Source organism: Coregonus clupeaformis, chromosome 19, assembly GCF_020615455.1.
Source record: "Coregonus clupeaformis isolate EN_2021a chromosome 19, ASM2061545v1, whole genome shotgun sequence".
Lineage (NCBI taxonomy): Eukaryota > Metazoa > Chordata > Actinopteri > Salmoniformes > Salmonidae > Coregonus > Coregonus clupeaformis.
In genome coordinates this window covers 22,772,305-22,785,175 of record NC_059210.1, presented here as the reverse complement: position 1 = coordinate 22,785,175, position 12,871 = coordinate 22,772,305, and the positions used below count along the sequence as shown (strand labels likewise).

Here is a 12,871-nt window from a genome sequence, read left to right as displayed (position 1 = left end):
ATTACAGGTTGTAATGCAACAAAATAGGAAAAACGCCAAGGGGGATGAATACATTTGCAAGGCACTGTACTGTTACATGAAGTGTCATGTTGGGTGTCGTGACAATCAATGGATGCTATGCCCAAATATAAAGCAAGTGCCGTGCTAAGAACATTAAACTCTGTGGTAACGTTAAAGCCTTATGGTGTGCGAAATCTGGTGGGTTATATTACCTTTTTGCGAAGGGTATTCCTCAAGCTGTGTCATAATTAGTTTTTCAGAGGCACAAAAAATATAAACATAGCCGGTTACAAAGTAACGCTTCGTAGCTACGTTTTGATGCATGGGTTGTCACTTGTCAGGGACCGGTCTAAATTCACGTTTGCCACCCCCATCTAACCAGAGAGTACTTGACGCAATTCACTGAGGGTTAGTGCTATCAGGGATCCTTGGGATGTCCCCACGCTAAACCCTAACCATAGCCCCTACCCTACCCATAACCCTTACCTACCCTGAACCTTAACCCTTAAAGCTAATTTATGCTTGATCTGGAAGTGGTCAGGAGGCTCAGTACGGAGGGTATGACACAATTGCGGAACCTCCGGAGGCCAAATCGAGCTTGGTACGCCGATGCCATGCGTTTCCCAAATTTTATAACAATGCGCAGGGCTCCGCATAGCTCCGTGCAGCTCCGCATTGACATGGTTGGTTGATGGAAAATGGGGGCGGTACATCCTGTATAAACACCAACTCACTTTCTTGACAACAAACATGGAGAACTTTGACGAAAGGCTATCAATAAAAAATCTCTTTATGATACTTCGTGTAGGGGTTTCAAAGACACAAAAATGAGTTTGAACTCCTGGAAAGAGATCGGGGAGGTAATGGGGATAGATGCGGTAAAGAGGTCAATGGAATGCAGACAGTGGGGGGATAGAAGGATTGCCGCATATTGAACAAATCTGATCTAACAAAGTGGATATTTGTCATATCCGTATTGTAACAGGCCCACAATGTGGTTACTAAAATCCGATTTGGATACATTTGGCTGTTTTCACTGCATAACATTTAGAAGTTGTCCTTTTTCAGGTTTAGAAAAAGTGACTGCTAAATGCTAACTCCCATTCGTATAAGCTGGTAGCATAGATAGCATACAGAAATCGGTGGTGGTAGTCAAAGTAGTTGAATTGTAATGCAGTTGATTGATGACGATGACATGAACATGTATTGGAGTTGACATCCATACAAGCATTATACTCCGATTGTTTACCTCAACATAGTGTTAAATACACATATAAACAACAGCCTAAAGGTAGGCTAGTATTGCTGGGAGGCCATGGGGAGATTCAGGATGGAGATGCAGGTTGGAAAACTGTTTTAGTTCATCCTATCTTGGCCTATGTCAAGCACCGGGAAACAGACTCAAACATCTCAGAAGAGGTAAGGTCTTGTCTTTTCGTTTAGCCAGTTGTTTGTAATTAGCTGGATGGCTATAGAGATTAGCCTTGAATCACTGCAAGTGGTGCAGTGCAGACGCATTTATTGGATGCGTATGACAACAAAAAGTATGAATGCTCTGACTTCTTCGAAAGCCGCATCGCAGTAAATGCTGTACGGCCACTGCAATAGCCGGATTGACCACAGAGCCTTTTAATGTAACCATTTAAAATGTCAAATTCAATAGGGTAGGGACGTCCCAAGGATCCCAGATAGCAAGGACCGTTCACTGAGGCAACGCTTGGGGCGAGAGGCAGTGCTCTGCCAGCGGAAAATTTTGTGATTGATGTTTTTTCTTTCAAGTGACAACAACCAGAATTTAGTGGCTACAGCCCTACAAAATCGATGAAAACATAGCTAAATACCAATACATTGAAAATGTGTCCTAATTCGTTGTCTTCCAGCTGGCTAGCATGAGGCAGCTCAGTCGTCAGAGCATACGCAATTTTTTTGCTGGAATCAGTGTAGTTTATCCTCCTTTCACTAGAGTGTAACAGTTTTTCCATGAAAGCTTCCATTAATGTTCTTTCATCAAATTTAAGAAATCAGCTTTCTGAGTATCATTGTAGGGCTGTTTTACATACATAATTATTTTTTTATTTGTTTTATTCCAGCTATAATAATAACAACAATATCGGTAGATACACTCCATGGCCAAAAGTATCTGGACACCTGCTTGTCAAACATCTCATTCCAAAATCATGGGCATTATTAATATGGAGTTGGTCCCCCCTTTGCTGCTATAAACAGCCTTCATTCTTCTGGGAAGGCTTTCCACTAGGGACTTGCTTCCATTCAGCCAACAGAGTATTAGTGAGGTTGGGCACTGATGTTGGGTGATTAGGCCTGGCTCGCAGTCGGCGTTCCAATTCATCCCAAAGGTCTTCGATGGGGTTGAGGTCAGGGCTCTGTGCAGGCCAGTCAAGTTCCTCCACACCGATCTCGACAAACCATTTCTGTATGGACCTCGCATTGTGCACGGAGGCATTGTCATGCTGAAACAGGAACGTCTAGTATATCATTGTATGCTGTAGCATTAAGATTTCCCTTCACTGGAACTAAGGGGCCTAGCCCGAACCATTAAACACAGCCCCAGACCATTATTCCTCCTACACCAAACTTTACAGTTGGCACTATGCATTGGGGCAGGTAGCGTTCTCCTGGCATCCGCTAAACCCAGATTCGTCTGTCGTACTGCCAGATGGTGAAGCGTGATTCATCATTCCTGAGAGCGCCTTTCCACTGCTCCAGAGTCCAATGCCGGCGAGCTTTACACCACTCTAGCCGACGCTTGGCATTGCGCATGGTTTCCGCCATGGCTGCTCGGCCATGGAAACCCATTTCATGAAGCTCCCGACGAACAGTTCTTATGTTGACGTTGTTCCAGAGGCAGTTTGGAACTCTAGTGAGTGTTGCAACCGAGGACAGACGACTTTTACGCACTTCAGCACTCGCCGGTCCCGTTCTGTGAGCTTGTGTGGCCTACCATTTCACAGCTGAACCGTTGTTGCTCCTAGACAATAACACTTCACAATAACAGCACTTACAGTTGACCGGGGCAGCTCTAGCAGGGCAGAAATTTGATGAACTGACTTGTTGGAAAGGTGGCATCCTATGGTGCCACATTGAAAGTCACTGAGCTCTTCAGTAAGGCCATTGTACTGTCAATGTTTGTCTATGGAGATTGCATGGCTGTGTGCTCGATTGTATACACCTGTCAGCAACGGATGTGGCTGAAATTGCCAAATCCACTAATTTGAAGGGGTGTCCACATACTTTTTTATATATAGTGTATTTCGGTTATCTGTGAATATTTCCACTCTAAAATCGGATCCAAAACTCCCTCTAACAAATTGTAGAACTTCATATACAAGTATTTAAAGCATTTAAATGAGAACTAAAAGGTGTACAACATGAATTACAATATAATGTAATATATTGACGGTCCCCAACTAGCCCCACAGACAGGCTATTCAAAGTCAAATCAATTTTGCCACGGTTGCACACAGTCTGGCTGAAGCTAAATGGCTAAAGAAGTTGGCTAGCTTGCTAGCTAGCCTACTTCCAGACACAAGACTTGTTAGATTGTTTCAAATGATCTAGAACGGTGAGTGACTGTGTACTGTTTTGGCAGAGTGAATGTACAAACGCTTCCCAGCCAAGAGACACCCACATCAAAGCACGCCGCCAAGACCCAAATCTCGTTATCAGTCGCATTTCCTAATGAGGAAGATCGAAACCGTGGCTAAATAAGTTAGTTCAGCCCCCCTTTAAAAAGTGAACACTTAAGGAAGTAATGTGTGTAACCCCAACACTGAAATGGGTAAAGGCCATTCTAAAAAGCCACTGTGGATACCATTCTGCATTTCTTATAAAAAATTATAGTTTAACGTATGTAATAAACTGCAGTATATTTTTTATGTCATTTAAGAAGAGGATCTAAACTAACTGACCCTACTTAAAAAATTTGTAAATTATCAATTTGACAGACTATCACTTGTTCCTCTGAGAGTAGGGGGTACTGAATTTAAGGAGGGGTACTGTTCACTTTAATGCATAAAAACAATTAAATAAAAGATGGGATGAAGGATCAGACAGTAGGGAGTAAATCAATAAACAAGTGTCCGTACTTGTCTAGGTCTTTTGACGTGAAGGAACTGGGAGATTTGAACTCCACTTAAGTATTTGTGTGTGTGTGTGTGTGGGGGGGGGGTTATTTACAGCCTGTGGATAATACCACCGGTATAAAAAGGGAGGGGCGACAGTAGGTGAGGTAAGTAAGTAGGGATAGAGTCCCAAAGGTCCAGGCTCCTGTTCTGCTCTCTCCAGCTGCTACTTACATCCCCAGAGCTGGGGCTGGGCAGGGGGAGAGTGTGGTGGGGGTGGACATGGAAGGGGAAGCTCCCCCCTGTGTTGGGCCGCTCGGGGACCAGGGAGGCAGTGAGACAGCTGGAGGGGGAGGTTGGGGTGTGGCTGCCCAGTTCCGGAACACTGCTGTATTTGGGTGGGCGACCTGGGTGAAATGAGACAGACGAAAAACAAAAAAAGATGGAGGTGGGAGGGAAACAAACAAACAGTCTGTCCAACATACCTTTGACAGGCGGTCCTCGTTGGCTAGTGTGAAAAAGGGAATGGTGTTGAGTTGAGGGTGGAGGAGGAGAAGCACAGAGCGGAGTTAGTGCACTAAGAGACAGAAGCTACATGCAAGTGCGGTTCAAAAGAAGAAGCAGCGCAATACGTTGGCAGGGTGGAGGGAAGCTGACAGTTGAAGGGAGTGAGCGATCTCTCCCTATTCACTAGGACGTCTACAAATCAACCTCAAAAAGGGACAGTTCAAAGTGAAACACAGTTTGTCAGATGCTTTCATACAGCAAAAAGTGGTGTGTAAGTGCAATTGGATGGTGCCAATCTTTCCCATTTATTTGGGGTTGAGACCTACAGATTTCCTTGTGCTCGGATCAACAAAATTGACTCAGCTCCACTTGATGCATGAAAACATCTGACAAAGTTACATTTTGACATGAACTATTATCCCTCTAACCAAAACCCGGTTTTCACAAATGACAATTGGAAAAAGTCAAGGAATTTCTACAGTTAGGGATAAAGAAAAGGCAGTCTTCATAATGAAGTCTTCAAGGTCAGAATAGCAGTCTCTTAGTAAGTGTCCCTGCACGGGATTCGGCCAGCAAGCAAAGAGGTGTCAGCAGAAAAGTTTTGTGTGTGGTGTGTGAGAGAGACATTCACAGCATTTCGTACCATTTACATTAAGTAGATTAAAACATACAAGCATCAAATATAGGCTAGCTCAGTAATCTATACATCTATATGTCCCTGGGCATTGGAACAGGTGTATGTGCAGGTGTTTACAGCCTCCAGTGCTGACAGCTTGTTGAGTGGATACTGACCTCTCTTTCTGGTTCCCTGGTGGAGCGGAGTGTTTAGGTAGGTCACTGCACTCTTCTTCCTCTGCACGGCGTCGATAGGAATACATATGGGAGAATAAATCCAGCTTTGATTTGACTGCAAAGTCCATGTTGCTCACTCAAAAGGACACCCGTTTTCTTTTCATATGCTACACAGGGCCAGATAACTCTGAGTACATGCATTCAGATATTCACATGCAAGGAAAATGGTGCGTATTATGGTCGCATTTTAAAAAGCATGTGCACTGGCAGTCAACCTAATAAGAAACACATTGTGTACAGGGTTGGGTAGTAACAGATTACATCATATCAAATTTGATTTGTCACATGCGCCGAATACAACAGGTGTAGACCTTACCGTGAAACGCTTACTTACAAGCCCTTAACCAACAATGCAGTAGAAAAAATTGTGTTAAGAAAATATTTACTAAATAAACTAAAGTAAAAAAATTAAATCAAGAAAATGACATAACAATAACAAGGCTATATACAGGCGGTACCGGTAGAGTCAATGTGCGGGGGTACAGGTTAGTCGAGGTAATTTGTAAAGTGACTATGCATAGATAATAAACAGTGAGTAGCAGCAGTGTAAAAACAAAGGGGGGAATCAATGTAAATAGTCTGGGTGGCCATTTGATTAATTGTTCAGCAGTCTTATAGTTTGGGGGTAGAAGCTGTTAAGGAGCCTTATGGTCCTAGACTTAGCGCTCCGGTACCGCTTGAGAACAGTCTGTGACTTGGGTGACTGGAGTCTTTGACAATTTCTTGGGCCTTCCTCTGACACTGCCTAGTATATAGGTCCTGGGTGTCAGGAAGCTTGGCCCCAGTGATGTACTGGGCCATACGCACTACCTTCTGTAGTGCCTTACGGTCAGATGCCGAGCAGTTGCCATACCAGGCGGTGATGCAACCGGTCAGGATGCTCTTGATGGTGCAGCTGTATAACTTTTTGAGGATCTGGGGACCCATGCCAAATCTTTTCAGTCTCCTGAGGGGGAAAAGGCGTTGTCGTGCCCTCATCACAACTGTCTTGGTGTGTTTGGACCATGATAGTTCGTTGATGATGTGGACACCAAGGAACATGAAACTCTCGACCTGTCAGCAACGGGTGTGGCTGAAATAGCCAAATCCACTAATTTGAAGGGGTGTCCACATACTTTTGTATATATATAGTGTATTTCGGTTATCTGTGAATATTTCCACTAAAATCGGATCCAAAACGCCCTCTCTGCCAGGTCTCTGACCTCCTCCCTATAGGCTGTCTCATTGTTGTCGGTGATCAGCCCTACCACTGTTGTGTCGTCAGCAAACTTAAATGATGGTGTTGGAATCGTGCCTGGCCATGCAGTCATGGGTGAACAGGGAGTACAGGAGGGAACTGAGCACGCACCCCTGAGGGGCCCCAGTGTTGAGGATCAGCGTCACAGATGTGTTGTTGCCTACCCTTTCCACCTGGGGGCGGCCTGTCAGGAAGTCCAGGATCCAGTTGCAGAGGGAGGTGTTTAGTCCCAGGGTCCTTAGCTTAGTGATGAGCTTTGTGGGCACTATGGTGTTGAACGCTGAGCTGTAGTCAATGAACAGCATTCTCACATAGGTGTTCCTTTTGTCCAGGTGGAAAAGGACAGTGCGGAGTTCGATTGAGATTGCGTCATCTGTGGATCTGTTGGGGCGGTATGCGAATTGGAGTGGGTCTAGGGTTTCCGGCATGATGGTGTTGATGTGCGCCATGACCAGCCTTTCAAAGCACTTCAAGGCTACCGACGTGAGGGCTACGGGGCGGTAATCATTTAGGCAGGTTACCTTCGCTTTCTTGGGCACAGGGACTATGGTGGTCTGTTTGAAACATGTTGGTATTACAGACCTCAGTCAGGGAGAGGTTGAAAATGTCAGTGAAAACACTTACCAGTTAGTCTGCGCATGCTTTGAGTACACGTCCTGGTAATCCGTCTGGCCCCGCGGCTTTGTGAATGTTGACCTGTTTAAAAGGTCATGCTCACATCGGCTACGGCGAGCGTGATCACACAGTTGTCCGGAACAGCTGGTGCTCTCATGCATGCTTCAGTGTTGCTTGCCTCGAAGCGAGCATAAAAAGGCATTTAGCTCGTCTGGTAGGCTCGCGTCACTGGCAGCTCGCGGCTGGGTTTCCCTTTGTAGTCCGTAATATTTTTCAAGGCCTGCCACATTTGACGAGCGTCAGAGCCGGTGTAGTAGGATTCAATCTTAGTCCTGTATTGACGTTTGCCTGTTTGATGATTCGTCTGAGGGCATAGCTAGATTTCTTATAAGCGTCCGGTTTATTGTCCCACTCCTTGAAAGCGGCAACTCTAGCTTTTAGCTCGGTGCGGATGTTGCCTGTAATCCATGGCTTCTGGTTGGGAAATGTACGTACGGTCACTGTGGGGACGACGTCATCGATGCACTTATTGATGAAGCCGGTGACTGAGGTGGTATACTCCTCAATGCCATTGAATGAATACCGGAACATATTTCAGTCTGTGCTAGGAAAACAGTCCTGTAGCGTAGCATCCGCGTCATCTGACCACTTCCGTATTGAGCGAGTCACTGGTGCTTTAGTTGTTGCTTGTAAGCAGGAATCAGGAGGATAGAATTATGGTCAGATTTGCCAAATTGAGATTACGTTACCCAATTACAAATATGAAGTATGGAGTTTCTGTATCCCAATTTTTTCTGAATCCCAGTTTGCCCAGGCTAAAAATACGGATATTTCTGCACATGTGCAGGATAGTTTTCCACTGCCTACGTAGTTGCTGTGCTGAGTGCTCCGCTGCCGCTCTCCCCTCTTTGATTTCCTTTGTCTGGTCACTAGTATAGCCTACAAACTTCATGTTGTATACAAAACTGTTTGAACTACTGCATTCCATGCCTCAGTAAGCATAAGAACGATTTCATGTTTTTTTCAGGAGGGGAGTCGGCTACATGCAGCTATTTACATGTTTTACACAAAATACATTAAAATCGACATGTTCGTACAAAATGTGTTGTCACTGTTGCAAACATAAGCACGACAAACAGGCAGTCTAGCGATTTCATGTTCTTCTTAGCTGCCGACTTACATGCAGCTATTTACTCTCGCCACGATATCAACATATGGCATAACTATGGCACTGGGCGATGCAAAACGAACTTGACCATTCAGTCTCTTTTTACAGGTCCGGATACATGCTCGGCTGCCTAGAACGTTCGGCTGCCCAGAGGTGGAACGCAGCAAGACACAGACACGCAGTCTAATTAGCGATTGAATGTTTTTTCTTTATCATCATTGCAAATATTGGCTAAACTGCACAGGAGACAGACAGGCAGTCAAGTGGTGTTCTTTTTTCAGGAACTACGATATGGCAGTAACTATAAAGACTAGCCTACATCATCACACAAAATGCTGACTGTTTTGCTCCAAAGTGTAGGGACTGTGTCCTGCTTGTGCAACTGCAATATCAGTTACAACAGACAGACAGAAGGTTGTAGCCTTGATAATATATATGTTTTGGAATGTTCGTTCAAATTGCCTCAGGGTTTTTATTTCAGCTGTTCAGAAATATGAGGCAGAGACATAGGCTACATCATCATGGTTCAGAAGGTGAGTAAATAGCGAAACTCGAGGGGAGGTGGAGTGTGAGCAGCAGCTACAAATGTGTGTGTAAAATAACAGAATGTGATCCGGATCCTTAACATTAAGAAAGAGGTCTCTGGAGGGGCCGGCGAGGGCGTGGCGTGGGTGAAAACTCTATCCGTAGCCTATTAAGTAATTTATCAGCCTGGATTAAAAATGTTTAAGTGTCATCAGATTACAGTTACATTATTAAAAAGAGCTGATTACATTTGGGATTACTTCCTCTAATATCAAGAGGGAAAATGTATAATACTTCTCACATGCTCTCAAAGATGTTAATGTTGTTCTGCTGATCGCCCATCAAGAGTAGATGGCTTCTTTTGTATTCAAATAGATGAATGAAAAGGAAAGGCTTCTAAAACATTTACACCTGGCCCACTGGTCAGAGAGTCGTCTGGACTCCACAGAGTTCCTGCTTTGTAGCAGTGCACTTTCACTCTCTCTATTTGTCTGCTCCGTAGCAGGAGAGATTTTTTGTAATTTTTTAAAATGCTGAACACAATGGCAGCGAAACACTCTTGAAAGCAACCACTGTTGTTCCTGTAGAAGAGCCGAGGGTCCAAGCTTTCTGTAGGTCTTTAATAGATCCAACTCTTAACATCGAACATGTCGGCCATTTAAGGTGAGTGCATAGGCCTATTCATTCAATTTCTTACTGATATCAATTACACAGCTTAGTCTCCTATCAGTAACCTGAATATTAGGATATATAATTTAGAGTTAGCAATCTAGCTACCACTCCTCAGGTGGTGAATTAGCCCCAAACGAATTAGCCTGGGCTATTTGATATTAGTGCCCATGTAGACAAATTAATCTCTATTGAACAAAAAAATTATAAATCGGAAAATTCTGGAACCCCATTTTGACAGTCAAATAATGGCAACAAAATTCACGACAATCACAGAAAAAAATCTGGAATCATGCCTTCCTGCTTGGACATGTTAGATTAAACAATTAATTTCTTGAATCATACCATCTTAGTCTAGTACACTTCTTAATTAAGCATGTTGAATGATTTTACAAGATGATTTGGCTACACATTTTGTCTATTGCGTGACCACGCCACAAATTTTTGGTGCGACCCAATCATGGGCTGAAAACTTTAGTATGGAGCCCTGTGACAATGCTCTCACACATAGAATAAAGAACATGTGACTACTAGAACCTTTATGATCGCGCACATCCCAATTTGGAAATACTCATTTTAGGCTACTAAAACGTGCACGTTTTTAAAACGTCTGGGTGGTAGAAGTGAAAGTAATCAGATTACTTTACTCATTTGGATTACGCGAATGATTACTTTATTTTTCATGTAAGTAATCGGTAACGGATTACATTTTTCAAGTAATCCGCCCAACACGGATTGTGTAACAGTTGTAGTAATGTGTGGTTACACTATATAAAAAAAAAAAGATAAGTAGAAGAACAGACATACCTCGGGCTCAAACACAGCTCCACTGTACACCGGGTTCGCCGTTGTTCTTCGCTTACGCTCCTGCCTCCTGCTTTGAATTTCTATAAACAAAGAGCAGTATTTCAATACAGCCATTGCAGTATGAACTTCTAGGGAACGCAGGAGATTGTAGCAACTGGAATTTAATTCAGGCCTAACTGGCAGCACTTACCTTCCAAATGGTCATGGGTGACAAGTCCGAGGGCAACCATGAAGGCAAGTTTCTGGGGGAAACAATGAAAGGGTATTAGGACAACCCCCTACAAAAATGGTGCCCTGTGTGAGGAGAATTCCTAAAATCATCAACACACATACAAACAGTCCATTCGGAAAGTATTCAGACCCCTTTACTTTTTCCACACTTTGTTACATTACAGCCTTATTGTAAAATTGATGAAATAATTTTTTGCCCCTCAATCTACAAACAATACCCCATAATGACAAAGCGAAAACAGGTTTATATAATATTTTGCTAATTTGAAATACCTTATTTACAAAAGTATTCAGACCCTTTATTATGAGACTCGAAATTGAGCTCAGGTACATCCTGTTTCCATTGAGCATCCTTGAGATGTTTCTACAACTTGATTGGAGTCCACCTGTGGTAAATTCACCTGTGGTAAGTCCACCTGTCTATATAAAGGTCCCACAGTTGACAGTGCATGTCAGAGCAAAAACCAAGCCATGAGGTCGAAGGAATTGTCCGTAGAGCTCCGAGACAGGATTGCGTCGAGCACAGATCTGGAGAAGGGTACAAAAACATTTCTGCAGCATTGAAGGTCCCCAAGAACACAGTGGCCTCCATCATTCTTAAATTGAAGAAGTTTGGAACCACCAATACTCTTCCTAGAGCTGGCCTCCCGGCCAAACTGAGCAATTTGGGGAGAAGGGCCTTGGTCAGGGAGGTGACCAAGAACTCGATGGTCACTCTGACAGAGCTCCAGAGTTCCTCTGTGGAGATGGGAGAACCTTCCAGAAGGACAACCATCTCTGCAGCACTCCACCAAATCAGGCATTTATGGTAGAGTTGCCAGACGGAAGCTCCTCCTCAGTAAAAGGTACAAAATTACGTATTTACCTGATTTGTTTAATATTAATAGTTAACAATTATATGCTTAACAATAAGTAAGACATTTATATTCTACCAATGCTGTGCTTCTGAGAAAGGATGGTTCCTCTCTTCCACGTTCACTCCCTGCAGCTGGTCTGGGCATAACGTCAAGGACATGGTGCGACGACCTGTTATTGGTTCCAACCATCTGGGCTTCTGTTCAACTTGGTCACACGGCACAAGAGAAAGAGCCTCAGAGTGACCACAGTGTCTCAGTCTATCCTGTTCTTCTCATATATTTCAAGGACACAGCTGTGTGGAGATATGAGGTGAACAGAGGCTGGCTTGAACAGAGAGGAGTAATGGAACTAATGTTATCACTTGTTTGTGCGCTCCGATACACATAGCCACAAGAAGAAAACAAGGTAGCTTATGATGCCCTGATCTGAAGGGGAGGGGTGGAACCAGCCATGACTAAGCATTTTTAGGTCCACTATTTAAGACCTCAGCATTTCCTGTACTGTCGGGCTCTCTGCAACCACCTATGGGTGGTCGTTGACCAGCTCCATTATTGCAATAATTAATTCGATATCAAATAAAGATAAAATGACAAAGTCTCTCCTTATTGGTTAGAATTTCCACGACACAGCTCGCTTGGAGTTTGCCAAAGGGCACCTAAAGACTCTCAGACCATGAGAAACAAGATTCTCTGGTCTGATGAAACAAAGATTGAACTCTTTGGCCTGAATGCCAAGCGTCACGTCTGGAGGAAACCTGACACCATCCCTACAGTCAGGTCAAGACACTGGTGAGGACGACGAGTACGCAGAAGAGCTTCCCCGAGACGGTTTCTGACAATTATTTGGTTGTGGAAACCCAGTTTCATCAGCTGCCCGGTTGGCTGGTCTCAGACGATCCCGCACGTGAAGAAGCCGGATATGGAGGTCCTGGGCTGGCGTGGTTACATGTCGTCTGCGGTTGTGAGGCCGGTTGGATGTACTGCCAAATTCTCTAAAATGATGTTAGAGGCAGCTTATGGTAGAGAAATTAACATTCAATTATCTGGCAACAGCTCTGGTGGACATACCTGCAGTCAGCATGCCAATTGCACGCACCCTCAAAACTTGAGACATTTGTGGCATTGTGTTGTGTGACAAAACTGCACATTTTAGAGTTGCCTTTCTTCTCCAGCACAAGGTGCACCTGTGTAATGATCATGCTGTTTAATCAGCTTCTTGATATGCCACAACTGCATTATCTTGGCAAAGGAGAAAATCTCACTAACAGGGATTCACTAACAGGGATGTAAAGAAATTGGTGCCCCAAATTCTTAGAGAAAT

General features: G+C 43.9%; 1 protein-coding gene across 5 annotated transcripts in view; it reads right to left on the bottom strand.

Moving 5' to 3' along the window:
• The window catches only part of phf21ab (PHD finger protein 21Ab), a 79,065-nt gene that overhangs the window by 11,038 nt on the left and 55,156 nt on the right, over positions 1–12,871 (bottom strand). For 4 of the 5 annotated variants that reach the window (XM_041837768.2, XM_041837766.2, XM_041837770.2 and 1 more), the window contains 4 exons: positions 10,653–10,704; positions 10,463–10,542; positions 5,382–5,442; positions 4,317–4,489 (listed from right to left, as the gene is read on the bottom strand). In XM_041837768.2, coding sequence (XP_041693702.2) covers positions 4,317–4,489; positions 5,382–5,442; positions 10,463–10,542; positions 10,653–10,704 — 366 coding nt within the window. Of the gene's footprint in view, positions 1–4,316; positions 4,490–4,567; positions 4,591–5,381; positions 5,443–10,462; positions 10,543–10,652; positions 10,705–12,871 lie in introns of all 5 variants that reach the window. The other variant, XM_041837771.2, reaches the window with a different exon arrangement.